Source organism: Notamacropus eugenii, chromosome 3 (genome assembly GCF_028372415.1).
Source record: "Notamacropus eugenii isolate mMacEug1 chromosome 3, mMacEug1.pri_v2, whole genome shotgun sequence".
Lineage (NCBI taxonomy): Eukaryota > Metazoa > Chordata > Mammalia > Diprotodontia > Macropodidae > Notamacropus > Notamacropus eugenii.
Genome location: NC_092874.1, coordinates 121,253,723 through 121,273,804, shown reverse-complemented (window position 1 = coordinate 121,273,804; position 20,082 = coordinate 121,253,723). Strand labels below are relative to the sequence as shown.

Genomic DNA, 20,082 nt, shown 5'->3' with positions numbered 1-20,082 from the left:
TGGAAGGTGGTCAGAGGGGGTGTATTTGAGCCCCTTGGGCTAGGTTGGGCAAAGGGGAGGCAAGGTTAGAGTCTGTTCAATAGTTTGGAGTTAGGGACTGGTCATTTCTGATCCTCTGGAGTGAGATTCAGCATCTTTGGCTCAAACCTCTCTTGTCCTTGAACTTTTGTTCCCAAGTGCCTATCCCTTATCCCTTCTTCCCTGCGCTGCGCAGGAAAGAGCCAGGAGTTCACCAGACGCTGGCCAGGGTGTTCTCTCTGAGATCCAGCATTGCTATGAACCTGTTTTGGGCTGTTCTGTGAGAGTCTCTAAGGGTCAGAGAGCAAAGGGCTTTGCAGAGTGTGAGCTCCTTGGGAGTACGGATGGTTTCATTCTTTGCATCTATATCCCCATCATCTAGCCCCCAGCTTGCCATATATATAGCAGGTGATTAATAAACGCTTGGTATTTGATGAACCACCATCTCATCTTCCCACACATCCTGGCTTTCTCTCCCAGGTGAGACAGGCTCTCAGGACATGACAGCCCAAGTGACAAGCCCATCAGGGAAGACTGAAGAAGCAGAGATCCTGGAGGGAGAGAACAGTGCCTACAGCGTGCGTTTTGTGCCTAAAGAGATGGGGCCTCACACCGTCACTGTCAAGTATCGCGGCCAGCATGTGCCCGGCAGTCCCTTCCAGTTCACTGTGGGGCCCCTTGGTGAAGGAGGTGCCCACAAGGTGCGAGCTGGGGGCACAGGACTTGAGCGTGGTGTTGCTGGAGTGCCAGGTAAAAGAAGCCAGGATGAGGAAGGATGGGAAGCTAGTTAAGGGCGATCATAGGGTCAGGGATGGTAAAGGCTTCAGATGTGTGAGTGCTGAGCCTGGGACAGCAAAACTGGTCAGCCTCTGGTTAGTAAGCCCAGACTAGGTTAGGTGTGGGGCAGTCTTGGTTTGAATGTTAGACTTCTCGAATTGGTGTCAAACCCTTTCCTTCTCTGCCCCTCAGCTGAATTCAGCATTTGGACCCGGGAGGCAGGTGCTGGAGGCCTATCTATTGCTGTCGAGGGGCCCAGCAAGGCAGAGATCGCCTTTGAGGACCGTAAGGATGGTTCCTGTGGTGTCTCCTACATCGTGCAGGAGCCAGGTAGCTAACTGGGAAAGGGCCAGAGAGGTCTTGTGGGGAAGACCTCAGGTCAGCTGGGTCCCTCTCATATCTGGACTCCCAATGTACAATCTGGGACAATTACTACTCTTCCATTTTTTTCTCATTCTGAATCATGAGAGGCCAGGCATCAGAGAGCTGACTCAGATCCTAAAGGACCTGAGTTCACGCCCTGCCTCTAACACCTACTGATTGTATGACCCTGGGCACCTCACTGAACTCCTCAGTGCTCTGAGTGACTCTGTAAGATGCAGAGAAGGTGCCAATCTGCATTGGTACAAGGAATTCTCTTACCTGAAAACCCCTGTATCAGTGAAATCACAGGTCTAGCCCCTGTTCCTGTGAGTTTAAAAATCACCATCAAACACAACAAACGTTTCAATATACAAAGGAGAACAAGAAAGGGGATTACATCAGAAACCAGGAACTTTCCTTATGTACAATTTGGTTTAAGTGAACAATAAATATAACAAGGTAATAGTAGATAGTCATGGCTCTCTTCTAGGGTACTGCTTCCTCTGTTCCTCCCCATGACCCTAAGCCCTCTCCCCTTTCCTTCCTCCCTTCCCCCAAGATCCTCCTCTCCTTGGGATTCCTGTTGGGATACAGGTTGAACTCCGATACTTCTGAGGCTCCTTCTGACTCACAGGGCTTGGGATTCTTCCCCTACTCCATGTCCTCTGGGGACTGAGTTTGTTCTCCCGGGGTACATTGCCCTTGGGGAGGTACCATGGTCTTAGTGGTCTGCTGTGGGAGAAGCAATAGGGTGACTTTCATCTGGAGACCAGTACTGAGATGACTTTTGTTTCTCCAGGTGACTATGAGGTTTCCATCAAGTTCAATGATGAGCACATCCCCGACAGCCCCTTTGTGGTTCCTGTGGCCTCCCTGTCTGATGATGCCCGACGCCTCACCGTTACTAGCCTCCAGGTGTGAATGCTCCCCAGAATGAAGGGCTGGGGTATTCTGGGCACTCCCTAGAAGACGAAGGCAACAGCCCCTGGAGACGCAGCTAGTGTCCCCAAACTTCTGTCTGCACCATACAGAACCCAAATACCTTTGGCAACATTTACTGAGCCCTCACCAAGTGCTCACTACTGGCTTAGAAACAAGTATTGACACTTAAAGCTTCAGCTGTTTTTTAACCATTTTTGATAGAAGTTTCCAGAAGATAGTACTTCTCTGCCTTCTGAAATGGAGCATTTTGAATATAATTGAACTTTTCCTAGAAACTTGGGTCTTTGTTTAGAACATCACTTTTTGGACAGCGATAACACATGAGTAATGCTGACTGAGGTCTTTCTGGGCTATTTGCCTGTCTCCTACATGGGCCGGGGCTGATATGATTGTTGAGGGTTGCTGCTGCTTATTTTTTTAACTAGTTTTCGTCCCCTTCTGCAGTATCAGTCATTAGCAGTCACTCTGTGCCTCTCTCAGTGGGCATGTTGTTCACCACACCCTGATTCTAATTTGCTATTTCTAATCTATCTACTTTGGTAGAATACTCAAGGGCAAGATTAATGAACCGAGGTTGTCATCTTTTTTTCTTTGTTATTCTAAACTTGACAAATGAACTTGGGTCTTCTAAATTCATGTCCAGTGCTCTTTCCCCCATACCAAAGCTTTGTAAATATGTCCCTTGCCAACATAAGCTCTTGAGGGCAGCAAGGCAACATGGTAGTGTTTTTATAATTTTTTAAAAACCTTTTATTTTCTCATTTAACAAGCATTTTTTCTCTCCTTCCCACAACGACTCCTCAGCCGAAAAACAAAAATAAAACTTTAGTACAGTAATAAAAATGAATAGTCAAGAAAAAAGAGAGAAAAACAAACAAAAAAACCATGGCATAGTATTAAGAGTACTGAACTGGAAGAGAGACCTGGATCTAAGTTCCAGATCTGATACTTCCTGATACTATGGCCTGGGGCAAGTCATGTAATCTCTGAGCCTCAGTTTCCTCATCTGTAAAATGAGGGTAAGAATACCTGTATTGCTAACCTCAACAAGCTGTGAATAAAGAGCTTTGTTAGTCGTAATTCACTATGTAAATGTGGGAGAAGCACTGAAGATGATAGTAGGCACCCACTAGGGGATGGAACGATCACTACCATCACCCTGAAGCCTTTCTTGAGTACCCATTGTACAGAACGTAGCAGGGACATATGCAAAAAAAATGACCCAGACCCCTGCTCCCAGATGTATAGCTCCCCATTGAATCTGAGTTCTTTTTGAACTCAGTGTTGAAGGAATGGTGTTGAAGATAAGGCATCTAAAGTCTGGGTAGCCAAGGGAAGCAGGGAGGGCAGCATCCTTGGAATTCTTTTGGATTGAGACGTTGCCCAGGCTTTGGCCAATTCTGGGTGTCAGGGGGTCCAGTGGATGTTGAGATGTAGGGGTCTGGCTTATTTTTCTCATTGGTTTATGTTTTTATCTGGCTTCATTGCAGGAGACTGGGCTGAAGGTGAACCAACCAGCTTCCTTTGCAGTACAGCTGAATGGTGCCCGTGGTGTGATTGATGCCAGGGTCCATACCCCTTCGGGGGCTGTAGAGGAATGTTACGTCTCTGAGTTAGACAGCGGTGAGGACATTGTTCTTCATCTGGTCCCACTATCTCATGCCCTAGGTCCCCAAACTCTGTCCATCCAAATTCAGAATTGATCTGCTTACTACAGGTTGTTCTTAAGATACGAAACCTGGGGACTTCCTTTCATGTCTCAAGATGAAAACATCTAGGCCCCATAACCCTAGGAGTGTCTAACCGCCTCCCCTGGGCAGGCAGGAATCAGGGAGAACTCATCTGTTGGTCTCTTCTTCTCTGCAGACAAGCACACTATCCGCTTCATCCCTCATGAGAATGGTGTCCATTCTATCGATGTCAAGTTCAATGGTTCTCACATCCCTGGGAGCCCCTTCAAGATTCGAGTTGGAGAGCAAAGTCAAGCTGGAGACCCAGGGCTAGTCTCAGCTTATGGTCCTGGGCTTGAGGGAGGAACTACTGGTAAGCACTTGGGACTGGGGGGGTTGGTCTGCTGAGCACTTTAAGGAAAGAGGAGGTGCTAGAAAATGATAGAGAAGTCCAGAAGGACTGAGAACTCCTTCCCATGATAAAAGATGGTTCTACATATCCACTCTTTCCTTCTACAGGTGTGTCCTCTGAGTTCATTGTGAACACATTGAATGCAGGCTCAGGGGCCTTGTCTGTCACTATTGATGGCCCTTCCAAAGTGCAGCTCGACTGTCGGGAATGCCCAGAGGGCCATGTGGTCACTTATACCCCTATGGCCCCAGGCAACTACCTCATTGCCATCAAGTATGGTGGCCCCCAGCACATTGTGGGCAGCCCCTTCAAGGCTAAGGTTACAGGTGAGAGATTTTTCTCATCCTGCTAGTCTGGGATGGTTCTAGGAAGGCAGAGGTGGTGCTGTTGGGTGTTCTCTGAATGTATATTATTTTCCCCCCTAAACTGCGATAAAATTAAACTAATTTGGCAGATGTATTTGTCTGCATTTAATCTGTTAACTTTCGAATTACCAGTATGCCTCACTTTATAGAGCAAACATATTCTTGAATAGTAGTTTGTAAATCATTGGTGTTTACTAGTTTGCCCATTGTCTTCCAAGATACTTTAGAGAATCGTGGGAAGATAGGGACACGGACTTGGTGCTGGAAGGCATCTCTGAGGTCATCTAGTCAAACCCCCTCATTTCATAGACAAAGGATCAGGGACCTGCAGAGGTGAAGTAATTCACTGAGTCTCACACTGGAACTAAGTGCAGAGCCTGCATGCAGGCTCTGCCCCTTGGGTTCCCAATCCCTGGCTCTGGTCACGGTCCCCTTTCTTCCTCCCATTTAGGAGTGCCTTAGCCTGCTTTGCAGTTTTCCTTTCCCTCCTCTTCCAAAGAGTTCAGAGGCATAAACAAAACATTATGTCCAACAAGCAGAGTTGGGGGTTTCAAGAACAGTTTGGGTGCATCTTTTTATAAAGCAAGAGTCTTTCTGTAAAGTAATGTTGCCTTGGGTTTGGGAAGCTATGAACTGGGTTTTATTTACACAGCTGTTAGAAGCTTAGGAATACGATATGCAAATATATATAAAATAAGATCAGATTTAGCTACAGCCAAGAGTCATACATTACAGAAACAGGGGTTGCTATTATTCTCGGGCCAGATGGTATGGATGGCATGGTGCAGAAGCATCTCCATTACTACAGCTACAACCTGAAGTCCTTACCATAAGAAAGTGGTACTTTCAGGTACTTTCAGACCTACTTCAGAGGACTTGAGCATAAAGTATGGCTCCTGCCCTTTTGAGAAAAGGTGGTGGACCACTGCTGCAGACATGGCTAAAATGTTCATTTTAAGAGAGAGTTCTGCTGGGGAGGTGGGGAAAGCAGGTGAGAATCACTGAGAAGTGACAGTAACATTTTTGTGAAATATCAACAAAGCATTCTTAAAGAAATTAATAGTTACATTTAAAAAATCCAAACATTTAAAGGAGGAATTGGATTAGATGAGCACTAAGGTCCTTTTCAACTCCAAATCCCATGAATGCCCTATGGCTTGTGCCATCTCTGGGAAATTTCAAAGGTGAGGCAAGTCCTAGGCAAGGGTGGTCAGGGAGAAAGCTCTTCTGCCCACCTGTCCCCTCTTCAAAGGGCTCAGAGTCCATGCCCTGCTCATGGTCCTTTTCTCAATCTCATCCCCAGGGCCCCGACTGTCAGGAGGCCACAGCCTTCATGAGACCTCTACAGTGCTAGTGGAGACAGTGACCAAGTCGTCCTCCAGCCGTGGCTCCAGCTACAGCTCCATCCCCAAGTTCTCCTCAGATGCCAGCAAGGTGGTGACCAGGGGCCCCGGGCTGACCAAGGCCTTCATAGGCCAGAAGAATTCTTTTACAGTGGACTGTAGCAAAGCAGGTAGGTCTAAGAAGGAAGGCCTGCGAACTGTGTCAGATACTGGGAGAACAGGAGCGGTAGGGAAGAAGGGGGCAAGAGGGTGCTGGGGGTCACAGAGTTGCATAAGAGATAGAGAATCAGTGTTCTGGGTGTGAATTCCTTCCTTTTCTCCTATTGTCTAGGCACCAACATGATGATGGTGGGTGTACATGGGCCCAAGACTCCCTGTGAGGAAGTGTATGTGAAACACATGGGGAACCGAGTGTACAACGTCACCTACACTGTCAAGGAAAAAGGGGACTACATCCTCATTGTTAAGTGGGGAGATGAGAGTGTCCCAGGCAGTCCCTTCAAGGTTAATGTGCCCTGAGCCCCCAAATGGCCTCCCCCGGCCCCACAACCTCCCTGGCTAAAAACACATATACACATGCACACACAACACACACACACAGATTTCCAATACAGACATGTGCAGAGGCACAGGCATACCCTTATACATGGAACACCTGGTTTGGGGAAAAGGCCTGTACTTGGACTGGGAGAGCTGAATGAACAGATTCTCCCACTGACCCCTCTGGGAGAATAGGGGAACTTTGTCTGCTGATTGAAGACACTGTCTATCCCCTAGAATGTGATTTTGGAGGGATGAGTGGAGACCCCCTTCTCCTCGCCCCTAACCAGGCCAGAGGGTCAGTGGGGATTGACATAGCTTGACTGAGCTGGGGGGATTCAGGGGTGCATGTGTGTGATTGTGTGTGATTGCCCCAAAGTGCACTGATAACTAAGACCCTGGGACAGCTCCCCCTGCCTCTCCTCCCCAAACTTTTCTAGGACTCTTCCCCCTCCCCCCCTGAAGACTGTGCCTTGCTCCTCTGAGGGCCAGTAGTCTGTGGTGCTCAGGACTCGGAGAAGCTTAAGAAGAAAAACCATTTGGAGAAAAGACTAGAAATGGAGTCATAGCAGCACAGTGGCTGGCCTTGCACTCGGGGTTTTGTACACTTCGCCCAGCCCAGCTTTCTGGGGGCCTTGTTTTTTTCTGTTGTTATTTTTAATTGTTGCACAGCTCTGCCCCAATGGGGGCCTTTTGTACACTTTGCGCAGCCCAGCATGGAGCTACTTGGGTAAAAAACCATCAAACAAGCCCAAATAAAGTATGGCCTGTTGCAGAGGCTCTGTCTGACTCTTCCTTCCATAGGGTTGTTCGTCCCCATGTGCCTCTTTCCCTACTGCACCACGGTGTGTGGCTGCCACCTAGCCCACAGGCCCAAATGAAGGGTGCAGGAATTTTATAAAGAAATGCCCTTTTCTTCTCTGTCTCATTCCCCTCTACTCTGTTTTAGTGACATCTTTCACCTTAACAAAAATATATCCACATATGTATGTGTACATGTGTATGCATGTATACATACACACATATAACATATGCATACATATATAAATACACACACATATGCATCACTTCCTATGTCCAAGGCACCGAGGACATAAAGATAGAATGAGAAGCAGCCCCTGCCCTGCAAAGCTTACATTCTTGTCTGTCAAGATTTCTGGCTCCTGACTGTGACCCAGTGAGTTTGCTCCCAGTTTTGTGTTTCCCACAGACTTGATCAGCAAGCTACCGAGACCTTTATTCAAGTTCATGACAGAAGCATGAACAAGCACATATCCCTCGGGGACTCCACTGGACAACGCCTACCAGGCTGACATTGAACCATAAGGACAATCTGTTCTGAACCTAACATTATTCTCTAGGCTACATCTCTCCACATGTGCCGTAACATTGGACAGAGTACTTTGATCAAATGCTTTGCTACAATCTAGGTAAACTATAGCTGTCTTTGTTCTCGCGCAGCTGGACATTTTTATTCATGAGGACAAAGGCTTAGGTGATGTGCAGATGATGCAAAGTTGGGAGGGATAGCTAACATGCTGGGTGGCAGTTAATATCCAAGAGAATACTTTCAGGCTATGATGTTGGGCCAAGTTTAATCAAATGAAATTTAACAGAGATGCATCTGAACTCTTACACTTGGGTTTAAAAAAAATCAAGTCCACAAGTATGAGGTGAGAGAGATGCAAGCTAGGCAGCAGCCTGCTGGAAAGATCTGGGGAGTTTAATGAGTCAACACTGTGATATACAAGCCCCAAAAGATGAAGAGAGGCAGGATGTCCAGAATTAGGGAATAATAATTCTTGCGAGCACTCACTTTGCCAATGCATCATATTTTAGGAAGGATATCAGTACACTGAAGAACATTCAGAGGAGACTAGGGAACATGTTAGAAGGGCCTCATCTTCCTCCCACAGGAGGACTGAAGGAAGTGATGAATGTTTAGATTGGAGAAGACTGAGAAGAACATGGCAGCTCTCCGTGTCATTCAGAAAAATTGGATTTGTTCAACATTGCCCCAGAGGCCACAATGAGACCCAGCAGCTAACATGCTAGGCATGAGGTCAGGAAGAGCTGACTTAGAACCCTTTCTCAGACACTTAGGAGGTGCCTCACAAGACACTGCACATCTCAGCCCCTGTCTCTTCATCTGTGAAGTCAGGTTGGGCTCAGCGGCTGACAAGATCTCTTCTAGCCCTAAATCTAGGATCCTATACTTCAAGGTGCAGATTTTGGCTTAATGAGGAAGTCTCTGAATTGCTGGTTATCCAAAAATGGTATAGACCTGCCGCAGGACACAGCGGATTTCCCCTCACTAGCTGTCTTGAGAAGAGGCTGAAATTTGTCAGGTATGTTTTTGAGGAATTGCTGTTCAGGTATAGGTTGGACCAGATAGTCTCTAAGGTCTCTTTCATCTAGGAGAGTCTGTGATTCTGCAAAGTCCCTTCCCCTTTGTTTCTCAACTTCCTCATCCAGGCTGGGCCTGGAGCCAGGAGGATCTGAGTTCAGTTAGCACTGTGTCAGTTTCCTCAACTGTAAAATGGGGATAATAACAGCACACATTTCTCAGGGTTGTTGTGAGGATCAAATGAAATATTTGTAGAGCACATAGTGTAATGCCTGGCATACAGTAGGTGCTTAATAAATCCTAATTCCATTCTATTCCCAACTAAAAATATATGATCCTAGTTTCACATACAATCCTCCTTTTGCATCTGTGCATTTGGAAATGCTTTTCGGGATGTTTTTCAGAATAAAAAAATTAAAAATAAATCAACATTCCTATGAGCCTGGGCAAGTGGTAGGTGGAGATGGAAGCCTCCTAACCTATCACTGGTAGAGGGAGCAGAGGAGACAGAAAGTTGTTTTGCCCATTGTGGATTTCCCAAGGAGGAAGAAGAGGGAATGCACTGGTCCAATATTCTGGCACTCTAAGGCGGGTAGGTTGCTGCTCAACTTGCTCTCCTTTCCTCCCTCTAAGGGAGATGGGGAAGAGAAACAGAGGGCTCCCCTGACAGCAAAAAAGAGTATGGCCCTGTTTGAGGTCTCCCCACCACGGTTAAAAATTATAGTCATATATATTTACATAATATACTAGATTATATATTATACAAATCACATATTACATTATATGGTCAAAATATTTATAATGGCACTTTTTGCTATAGCAAAGAACTGGAAATAAAAGTAGATGCCCATCAATTGGGGAATGGCTCAACAAACTGTGGTACAGGGATGTAAAGGAATAATTTTTGTTATCCAGTGGTTTCAGTCAAGTCTGACTGTTCGTGGCCCCATTTGGGGTTTTCTTGGTAAAGATAGTGGAGTGGTTTGCCATTTCCTTCTCCAGCTCACTTTACGTAAGAGGAAACTGAGGAAAACAGAGTCAAGTGATTTGCCCAGGGTTACACAGCTAGTAAGGGTCTGAGGCTGAATTTTAACCTAGGAAGATGAGTCTTCCTGACTCTAGACCTAGTATTCTATCCATTGTACTAGTTGCTCTATTGGAGCATTATCAGGTTGTAAGTAGAGATAAAGATGACATATGGAAAGACTTGCATGAACTGAGGTAGAGTGAGGTAAGCAAAAGTAAGAAAACAGTGTACACAGTGACTTTGCGCTTGTTCAGTGGTGTCCAACTCTTCCTGGCCCCACTGAGAGTTTTCTTGGTAAAGATACTGGAGTGGTTTTGTCATTTCCTTCTCCAGCTCATTTTACAGATGAGGAGATTGAAGCAAACAGGGTTAAGTGACTTGCCCAAGGGTCACACATCTAGCGTCTGGGGCAAAGTTGTTGTGTTTGTCCTTCATACTGGAAGAAAACCATGACATCAAGATGATGACATGACTTGCAGTTGACTTTGATGTGAGTGAGGGAGGACTGTGCAAGGTCACCAACCTCACTTTCTTCTCCTGAGCCATCTGGGTCCAGTGGCCTGATATTCATCAGAATGACTAGAGATGGCCCTGGATGCAATGGGAGAACTTGGCCCTTTCAGGTCTAAGGTCTCATCACATTCTCACCTTGAGTGAGATACACCCCATTCAATGAAAAGACTTCTTTAAGTAGTTACTTAAGGAATGGCCCCTTTAAAAAAAAAATCAAACTGGGAGGTTAAGACCCTTCAGGGTTCCTGGGTAAAAGAGAAACAGTTACCATTTAGTAGTTACATTCACTCAGTGCTAGATGGGTGGGAACTTGTTGTCCCGTCTATGAGCTCCAGAGTGAATTGGGTTTAAGGCTGGATCTTTGAGCTAGAAATGTAAAAGTAAAGAACCACGAAACAATCAAAAGCAGACGTGGCAAAATGACAAAGACCACAGGTCTCCAAAGCAACCCTCTGCAGAGGTGGGAGGTCCGCGGGCGTTGCAGCCCACGTATTTTAACGGGATTTTTTTTTTTTTTTGCTTTATCATTGGGGAAGGGGGTTAGGGGAGGGAAAGAAGGCAAACAAGATCTTTTAGAAAAAAAAACTTTTTAAAGTTGTTGTATGGAAGGTTCCCTGAGACTGGGAGAAGGGATACCAGGAAGGGGGGAGGGGAAGGGAAAAATGACATACAAATACACAAGCTATCAATAAAATGTGGTTAGAAGGCCGCCGTCCGCTGGCCTCGCGCCATCCCCGACGCCTCCTTGCATGGAGGGGACTCTCCTTCCCCAGTTCCCCCCACTCTTACCCCCGGCGTCTCCTGGCGTGCGTGAATGCCCTCCCGCCCCCAATCTTCCGGGACTAAGTGGCAAACAGAGGCCCGGCTCAGGAGTCACGCGAGACCGCCTCGGCCACCTGGGAACCGCACGGGTCGCCCAGGACTCCTCCGCTGCCTCCCACCTCTGCGTCGTCGATCCTCGGACCCCGTCGAGGGCAGTGCCACATTCTCCAATCATCTTCGGGGGCGTGGTAGGCGCGGGCTTCACCCGCACCTCGCCGAGAGACGTATTAGGCCGCAGGGAGCTCTGGGAAGGGTAGTTTCACTGTCGGCAATTGCTCGGTTCGGCGCAGGCGCGGCGGAGCTCCGAGAACCAGACGAATCACACGCCTGCTCAGAGCGAAGATGGAGGGAGGAGACCGTCGGGAACAGCCAACCACAAGCAACGCGCATGTGTCGAGGAGGAAGGTTGCCGCCCCCCCAACATTGTGGCGAACTGCGGGGGCGGGCGGTGGGAGGAGCTAACGTGGGAGGAGCTTCCACCTCTCCACCGCGGCCTAGCAGCGTCTGACATGGCGGGGCGAGGGAAGCTGATCGCGGTGATCGGAGACGAGGACACGGTTACCGGTTTCTTGCTGGGTGGCATCGGGGAGCTCAACAAGCACCGCCACCCCAACTTCCTGGTGGTGGAGAAGGACACGACCATCAATGAAATCGAGGACACCTTCCGGTACGGTGGCCCGCGAGGCCCCGGTCGCGTCCTGCCCCTGCGGGAGGGCGAGACGGGAGCGGGGCTGCTGGGGACGCGGGAGGGGGAGAAGAGGAGCGGGGAGAGGCCTAACGCCTGGGCTTCCGTTCCTTCCTCCAAGGAGCCCCCCGGACTGGGACGCAGGGCCCCCCCCCAGCTATCCGGGGGTTCCGCGAGCCCGTCCAAGCACTGCTTCCGAGAGCGAAGGGGCCGGCGTAGTTCTGGGGTGACCGACAGACAGTTCGTGCCCGTGGGCTTCCTCCTCTAGGGCCCCTTGTCACCTCCCTGGGTTTTCTGGGGGACCCCCGGAGCCCAGCCCCTTTTAGTCTCAGCCGAGGACGCAGCACCCGGGCGCACGCAGACAGTGCCGGCCCGGCCGTCTCCCTCCACCGCCCATGTCGCTGGGGATTCTGACTTTCCTTCCCTTGGGGTCTCTCGTCCAGTCCTCTCTTTCGCCGGGAAGCTGGCTAACTGGAGCCCCCAGAGGTTAGTCACTAAAGGTGACCCCGCAGGAAGCGGCCGGAGCCGGGCCCGAGCTCCGCCTCCCAGGCTCCGGCCGCCCCCATCCCCGCACCCTTTCCCATCCAGCTCCTTTAGGTCGTAGGTCCGGCTGCGTACCGCGCAGCTTAATAAACGTTGACCGATTGATCTGGTGACCGGCTGACCTGAATGCTGACCCTGGACTCCAGATCTAGAATGCTTCTCAGCTAGAACGAGGGCCAGATTCCACAGCCTCCCACTGCTGAGACTCTCCTTGCTCAGATCCCCCTTTCTTCTGATTTTTCTGCAGTAGCCCCTCAACGGCAAGGGGAGATGCTGAACCCTGGGCAGTACTGTGGGGACCAGTTTGGCTTCTTGCATCTCCTTCACCCCAGTCCTTCTGTTTTTCCCCAAACAGCCAAGTCCCAGAGTTTCAGGCTCTGGCTAGTTCCTGCAGCTTAGGGCCCGCTAGGCCCAACTCTGCCTCAAAGCCGGGGCTCTAGGGTGGGATTCTTGTCTTTCAAAAGGAAACGTCAAATCCTTGGGGTAGAGCAGCCATGAGAACAGTGCCTTCTAACCGGACCCCTTTATTTTTTTTTAGTTGGTCCTAGACCCCTGGGTTCCGGGTCTGGTTTAATTCTGTTTCTAGGGGAAGGTTTCCTTGCTTCTTTAACAAGAAAAAATGAGTTAAGAGGGAATCTATAGAATTTTTAGTTTACTCACTTTTTCTCAGCAGAACTAGAACTGAGTCACTTATAGGCAACATTCATTGGTTCCCTTTTTCTAGGGCAGCTTCCTCTTCTCTGATTTCCAGGTTTTTTTGTCTGAGTTCCTCCATCATAGACCTTACACCTACTCTTCCGGGATCCTCCCCCACCCACCTCACAACTTTAGGAATGAAGATGGATTTGCCTGCATAAAGTTCCCTGGACGTCACTCTTCCTTTCTCTTTGCCATTCTCCCTCCACAGGCAGTTTCTAAATAGGGATGACATTGGTATCATCCTTATCAACCAGTATATTGCTGAAATGGTACGGCATGCTTTGGATGCCCACACACGCTCAATACCTGCTGTTCTGGAGATCCCTTCCAAGGAACATCCCTATGACGCAGCCAAGGACTCCATCCTGCGCCGTGCCCGAGGCATGTTTACTGCTGAAGATCTTCGCTAAGGGACACCCCATATCACCCTTCCCTACTCATTACATTCCACTACAGAAATGAAAGGGGGGAGGGTTCGTGGTACTTGTTATTTATTGGGCCCTGGAGTAAGACTGGAAAACATAAAGCCCAACTCCTCAAATATGTCCCTCTTCTTCTGTTTCCTCTTCCTTCTCCTGGTAGATTTTGTGCTGTCTTTGTCTTATATCATTGCTAAATTAAAGTTCATTTGTCCAGATATCCTTTTTTTGGGGTGGGGTTGGGGGACTTGTAAAAAGTGTGTTTGCTTCAGAAAAGGAAACCAAAATTATTCTTGATTTCTTCCTAAACTGCTATCTCTGAGGCTGGAAAGAGACTACCAGACTCAGAAACCTGGGAGCAAGCTCAAAGTAGCTAGACTAGGGAGAGGCCAGAACTCTTGTGGCATTCTAGGCCAGGACCTTAGAGGTCATCTAGTCTACCCGACCCATTTTACTGGTGAGAAAACAGACCCAAAGATATAAAGTGACCCATTGTCCAAGGTCACACAAGTCACATGAAATCCACATGAAGCTCTATAGCGCAGGTCTAGTTAGAGGATGAGTAGCACAGTGCAATGTTAAGAGTAAGAAAATGACCCTTGCTCCAGGGGCCAAGGACATCACTTCCGTTAGGGTCAGGGATACCTCTTAGAGTGTGCCTCCATCCTAGGGCCTTCTAGGAAGGGAAAGGAATAGCAGCCCTACCTAGTCAGAAGGAAGGCAACATATGGAATCCCTGAGACTGTATGAGGTGAGGCCTGGTTGCCAAGGCAACTGCTATCCCTGAGGCTGTTGTTGCCTTAACCTCTCAGGTGGTGTGTTCACCCCTTCAGTTGCTATAGTCCAGGTAGCCCTTCCTCAGCCACCATGGCACGGCATCTCAATATGGACACACAACGACAAAACTTCTGGAAGGAAGAGTACCTAAAGGAGATGAGGGTTCGTTGTGATTGGCACCGAAAGTATGGGGCAAAGGTGAAAGCCAAGCAGGTGACTAGGGATGCCACAAAAAAGGTCTTCAAACTACCTACCTTGGGCCCTAAGGCCCCACCCTCTCCTCCACCTCCACCAAAAGAGCCTCCCAAACCCCCTTCTCCCCTCAAGGATGTTCCTGCAGAGGCAGAAATGTTCCCTGTGCCATCTGAAACACGGGAACTCCTGTACCAGGGAATCTCTCATGATTTCCAGGGTCGCTTCAACTACTTGCAAAATCGCCAAATTGTCAAACCGGAAGATCGTTATCTCTTTCCCATCACTACTAACTTCACTTATGGCTGGCAGTTGGGTAAGGCTGAATCCTTAGAAAAACTCATAGACCACCCTCCCCCAATCTCCTAAACCACCTTGTGGCTCCTCACCTCCCCATTTTCAAGTTTATACCTTGTAGTGCTACTGCTGGGGTTCAGATAAGGGTAGACAGCAGGGTAGTAAGGGAAAAAGTGAGGAAGCTAATCCCCTGCTTCTGGCTCTGCCATTTTCCCATTCATTCTCATCCCTGTCACCCCCAATACTGAGTAGAGCTCATGCTACCACTAGCTGTAAAAGGATTCTTCCCCCTGGAAGATTTGTGGCCTGGGGAAAGGTATGGAGGCCTCTGTGTGTACTGACACTCCAGTCTGCCTCCACTTTCATCACCCTTGTCATTGGCCCTTTACACACACCAGCATCCCACAGCCATTCAGAACCTTCCTTTTAATATCTGAAATGGGAGCCACATGTGCCAATCATCTATGACTCACAAAGAAAATTTCCCCATACCCCTCCGTAAGCTCTTCTCTCAGGAGCCCATCCCCAGCTTTTGCCCTCTCTTCTCCCAGGCACCCCAGTGGAACGAAAGATGGTCTCCTGTAAGATGTGCCGGATAGAAACCTTCTTCCGCAAGAATGGGGCCTTTGCTCTACTCGACCCCAAGGACGTAGCCCTCTGATCTCGGGCTGGGGGCGAGGGGGGGAAGGGAAAGCAGGGAAATGGAGATTATATGCCCTCAGGTGGGGCAAAGCTGGCTCCCTCTGAAGTGGGTGTGTGTGTCTGGGTCCCCTGGGCCTTTGTGGTTGGTTAAATCCCTGGCCTTCCTGTAATTCTGGCCATCGCCGACTTCTGATTTCTGGCCACCAGGGAGATTACCGCTGCCTTTGTCCCCACCATCCCGTTGATTACTGACCCTCCTCAGGTCCCAAGAGGGCTGGAACAGAGCTGGGAGGAGTGGGTTCTCCCTAATCTTTTGGGGTCGCAGTAGCTCCTGGAAATTTCTCGTGTTCCTGGGAGAGAGACAGCCACTGTAAACTCATACACCAAAAGACCTTTCCCTTACCCACAGCCCAAGAGAGACCTATAGCCAATATGAGTTCTCTTTCTGGGCCTAGACTAACCCAACCTCTCACCTCTCCCTTTGGGACTGCAGCAACCCTTTTCTTTTCTTGTGTCTCTGCTCCAGCTGCTCCCGTAAGGCACACCTCTGTTGGGCCACATCACCCTGGTGGGTTAGAGACTGGGTGAGCCCACAGGTAGAGAGCTACAGAGCCAGGACATCCAGCTCCAGGTGGCAGCACCAGAGTTCTTCCCCGCCATCAGCCACTTTCCCTAAAGCCCATCACCAAGAATGTGTTGAGATCCTATCCTTTCTTCTTTTCTTTCCTCCTCTCCCCAGGGTCTTGCCTGCATCCAGGGCTGGATGATAGTAAGTGAGGACTCCAGGAGGTCTCCCCCTAAGCGTTGGTTCCTGGTGATGCATAGGCGCTCCTGGACCTGAAGATAGATGACGGCGTTGTCCTGGGAGCTGAGGTCCTAAGGATCTGGCCCCCCAGAGGCCCACTTGCCCCATAGGCATCTCCTCACTTCCTTCTTCCAGTTACGTTCTCTTTTTCTGCACCATCTGACACCCCTTCCATGATGGACAGGCCCTCTTACCCTGAGCCTTTGCTGTTCTCGGTTCCTCTGGTGCCTTCTCTCGGTCTCACCCTGTAGCTCCAGAAGCCTTTTCAAGGTGTTTTCTTGCTGGTTTGTAGTGAGACTCAGGAAAACCAACTCCCTGCTAGGGGGATTGGGATGATGTTGCTGCAGTGTAAAAGAAAAATGGGGCACTATTGTCTATCCTTGTCACCCATCAATAGGACAGAAACTGTCATTGTTCACCGTCCTCAGGTATCTTCATTCTTTATCACCATTATGCTTACCTTGAGCTCTACAGCACGGTGATTTGGCAATAGGGATGGTGGCTGAAACCAACCATCTCCTGTGTCCTTCGGTCGGCTCATAGCTAGGCCTGAACCCTGTTTCACAGCAGCTCTCAGGGCCTGCTGGCTCTGCACCCTGAGCATGACTGCTTTGTGTTCCCTGAGTCTCTGCTGTGCAGGGGTCTTCAATAGTTTGGCTTCCTGACTTAGGAGCCACTGCCCTCCTGGTCTAGCCCCCAACATCACCTGGCTCCAGAGCTGTGGGGTAGCCTTTCCCAGGGACCATGGGATTTCTCTTCCGCAGAGGTCTGCAATCGCCTTTCCTTGATCCTGTGGGGTCTTATTTCTCTGAGGTTGCAGGCTAGTCTTTCCCTGGGACTGCAGGTATTCCCCTGGATGGAACAATGGGGTATCCCCTTTTGGGGAAGGGTTAGTCTCCTTTCTTTGAAATGGAAAGAGAATCTCTCCCTGAGGCTGCAGGTTCTCCTTTGCCCAGAATTTTACAATGTCCCCTTTTTGGAACTGTAAGACCTCTTCTTCATGGGACTGCAAGTTCTCCCCTTCCAGGGCATGTAAGGACTTACTTCCTTGAAAGTGAAAAATCTGTCCATAGACCCGTTTCTCCCTTTCCTGAATCTGTGGGATCTCCTCACGCAGGCCCTGGCAGATCTCCCCATGTGGAGCCTCAGCAGTCTCTTCCCTTAAGACTTGGGGAATTTTCCCTTTGTGGGCCTTTGGACTCTCCTCCCTCTGAGCTTGGGAAATCTCCCTTCTTTGTACTTTTGGGATCTCTTCTTGGGTCCAGGGAGTCTCACCTCTCTGAACTTTTGGAGTTTCCTCCCTTTGAACCTGGGCCCACAAAATTGCCTCTCCCTGAGCCCTTAGGGCCTCATTTCTCTGAGCGCAGAGAATCTCCCCTCTTTGTAACTTTGAGGTCTCTTCTGTCTGGGACTGGGAAGTCTCCTCTCCCTGAACCTTTGGGGCCTCATTCCTCTGGGCCCAGATTTTCTCCCCTCTTTGTAGTTTTGAGGTCTCTTCTGTCTGGGACTGGGAAATCTCCTCTCCCTGAGCCCTTGGGGCCTCATTCCTCTGGGCCCAGATTATCTCCCCTCTTTGCAACTTTGGGGTCTCTTCTGTCTGGGGCTGGGAAATCTCTCCCTGAGCACTTAGGATCTTTTCCCTCTGGATATGTTGGATCTGAATCTGGGGACTCTCCTTTTTTTGAGGCTTTGGGGAATCCTGTCTCTGGACCTTTGGGATCTCCTTCCTCCAAATCTGGAGATTTTTCCCTTTATGGTCCCTGGAGATCTCTGTCCCCACTTGTGCCTGAATTTCTGTCCTTTCCTGCTTTGGGTTAGCCCGCTTCTGTAAGCCCTCAAGGAGGGACCATAGCTCCCCTGGCTTGAGAGTTTCTGGAGAATCCAGAATCCATGATGGTGGCTGGTAGTGCCCCTGGGTCCTGAATTCTGGGAGGTTTCTCCCTGCTCCTTGGCCTGGGTCCTGGGGAAAAAGACATATATGTTGGAACCTGGCTTGTTTATAGCAATCCCCACTGAGACTCTGGGCCCTCAAGCCAAGGACCAATGTCCCCAGAAGACTTGGAAAGAAAGGTTAAAGGCATACTAAGTTCTACGAGGCAAATCTCTACTTCCACACCAGCTAGCCTGGTCTCTCCTGGATTTTTGTCTATCCTAAGAAAGGATTTCCATTTTGTAAGGTATAATAGGGAATTTCTGCTTTGATCCCTTCCTGATATTCCATGTTTCCTCCCCTGTGGCCTGGTAGAGCACAGTCCCAAACAACATCCCACCATGTTCCCAAGGATTCCTCCCCTCCCATGGAGAACAGGTGGTGCTGAGACCCCCTGACTCTCCCCCTCCCCCAGCTCCAATATGAAAGGACTCTTGCCATGTTCCCTCCCCACTTCAATATTTTTTGTCTGCCTGGGCTTCCCTTGACCCTGGAGATGCTCTCAGCTGTGAAGTCAGGTTCTAGTGTAAATCCTGAAGGGAGAAAAGGAAGGGAGGCCATCAGAAGGCTTTCTGTTCCTCTTCAGGAGGCTGTAGGACATCTGGGGATATTTAATCACAGAATCCTAGGGAAGTTTTATTGCCTACAATGATGGGGAAGGGGTAAGGTATCACCCCATGGTGATGGGTGCAACCTTGTAGAAGAAAGATAGTGTGAATTATGTCTGCCTTAGTCCAGATTATCCCCAAACAGGATAGATAGCCTTACAGTTTTCCCCATAGGGCCATGCCCCTAGCTTGGGACCAGAATGAGATTAGCACCAAGTAAGAATGTGTAAAGGATTGTTTGCGGGGCCTATTGCCTGAATCTTTGCTGCTGACTGAATTGGAGTCCTCACTTTGATTATGTCTGTTGGCATCCACCTCCCCGCTAAAGGGGAGAGTTCTTGGGTTCTGAAGCTGGGGTGCTTACTTGGCTCCTCCTCCCCAGGTTCTTCCCTCTGGCTTTCCTCAGGCAGACCTTCTAGGTCCCAGTTATCAGCCTTGAGTGATGTCCCAGCCTCAGGCTCTGACCCTTTGAGGAAAGAAGAAGTAGCTGTCACCCAGTTGATGGTAGACCCCCTCCTACCAGATCTGCTTGCTTACCAAGTGTTGCCCATGCTGGCATTCCAGGGCTTCCAAACCTTTGAGCTGGCTCTGTGCCACTTTCAGCTCTGGCTGTACCCAGCATCACTGCAAGGCCTTTTGCCCACCATCTACAGCCAAACCAGAATATTGCAGGTGACCATACAGGAAGCTTTGGAAAGATGGAATGAGATGGGAGAATGGGATGGGCAATATTGGCCCCTCCATCTCCAGGTTTTACCATCTACAATTATCTGTCTCTTGAATGGCACATCCAAAAAATACTCATTCACATACACCTTCTAATGGTGAGTCCTAAGCTTCTAATGAGCAGTCCTAAACCCTGCTCCCAAGACAGAGGGCCTAATGCAAGGACCTGGACTTGTGGTTATAACAAGTTCTTCCTGGCCTGTCTCCTAGGAAGCAGGCCTTACTCTGCCTTGGCCTCTCTCAGGAATGAAAGCATGGACAAGGAAAAACCAGGACTGAGACTGAATTAGAAGGGAATGGAAGGTGAAGTCCAAAATGAGACTTCAGCATTTAGTCTAACCCCTTCGTTTTACAGATGAGGAAACTGAGGCCTAGGGAAATTAAATAACTTGTCCATGGTCCTATACCTGGTTAGTACCAGAGCCTGAGACTAGACTATAGGTGTCTTGATTCCCTGTCCTTTCTTGCATCATCTCTCAAAAAAAGCCCATTTGCTCAAAAAGTTGCCTGGTTCCCCCTTCCAGGGCATCTGTGGGTGACAGGAAGGAGCCCTGAGTACCTGAGAAGGCTTAATTAAGAGACAAGGGCTAGGAATAAATGGAAGAGGGAGAGGCTCTACT

At 49.1% G+C, this 20,082-nt stretch overlaps 3 protein-coding genes across 4 annotated transcripts in view; all 3 read left to right on the top strand.

Annotated features, from left to right (window-relative positions):
- FLNC (filamin C) overlaps positions 1-7,205 on the top strand; it is a 38,799-nt gene extending 31,594 nt beyond the window's left edge. For both annotated transcript variants that reach the window (XM_072652794.1, XM_072652793.1), the window contains 8 exons: positions 499-768; positions 988-1,125; positions 1,958-2,073; positions 3,591-3,723; positions 3,967-4,143; positions 4,290-4,508; positions 5,851-6,060; positions 6,222-7,205. In XM_072652794.1, the coding sequence (XP_072508895.1) occupies positions 499-768; positions 988-1,125; positions 1,958-2,073; positions 3,591-3,723; positions 3,967-4,143; positions 4,290-4,508; positions 5,851-6,060; positions 6,222-6,409 (1,451 nt within the window). In that variant the 3' untranslated portion in view covers positions 6,410-7,205. The remainder of the gene's footprint in view (positions 1-498; positions 769-987; positions 1,126-1,957; positions 2,074-3,590; positions 3,724-3,966; positions 4,144-4,289; positions 4,509-5,850; positions 6,061-6,221) is intronic.
- Positions 7,206-10,213: 3,008 nt separating this feature from the next.
- Positions 10,214-13,703, top strand: ATP6V1F (ATPase H+ transporting V1 subunit F). The gene is made up of 2 exons (XM_072652806.1): positions 10,214-11,806; positions 13,275-13,703. The coding sequence occupies exons 1-2, from the start codon at positions 11,649-11,651 to the stop codon at positions 13,474-13,476; spliced, it is 360 nt and encodes a 119-aa protein (XP_072508907.1). The 5' UTR covers positions 10,214-11,648; the 3' UTR covers positions 13,477-13,703.
- Positions 13,704-13,801: 98 nt separating this feature from the next.
- Positions 13,802-16,402, top strand: SPMIP1 (sperm microtubule inner protein 1). Its single transcript, XM_072652805.1, has 2 exons — positions 13,802-14,770; positions 15,303-16,402. Exons 1-2 carry the CDS (start codon positions 14,353-14,355, stop codon positions 15,410-15,412), a joined length of 528 nt encoding a protein of 175 aa, XP_072508906.1. The 5' UTR covers positions 13,802-14,352; the 3' UTR covers positions 15,413-16,402.
- Positions 16,403-20,082: the final 3,680 nt, after the last annotated feature.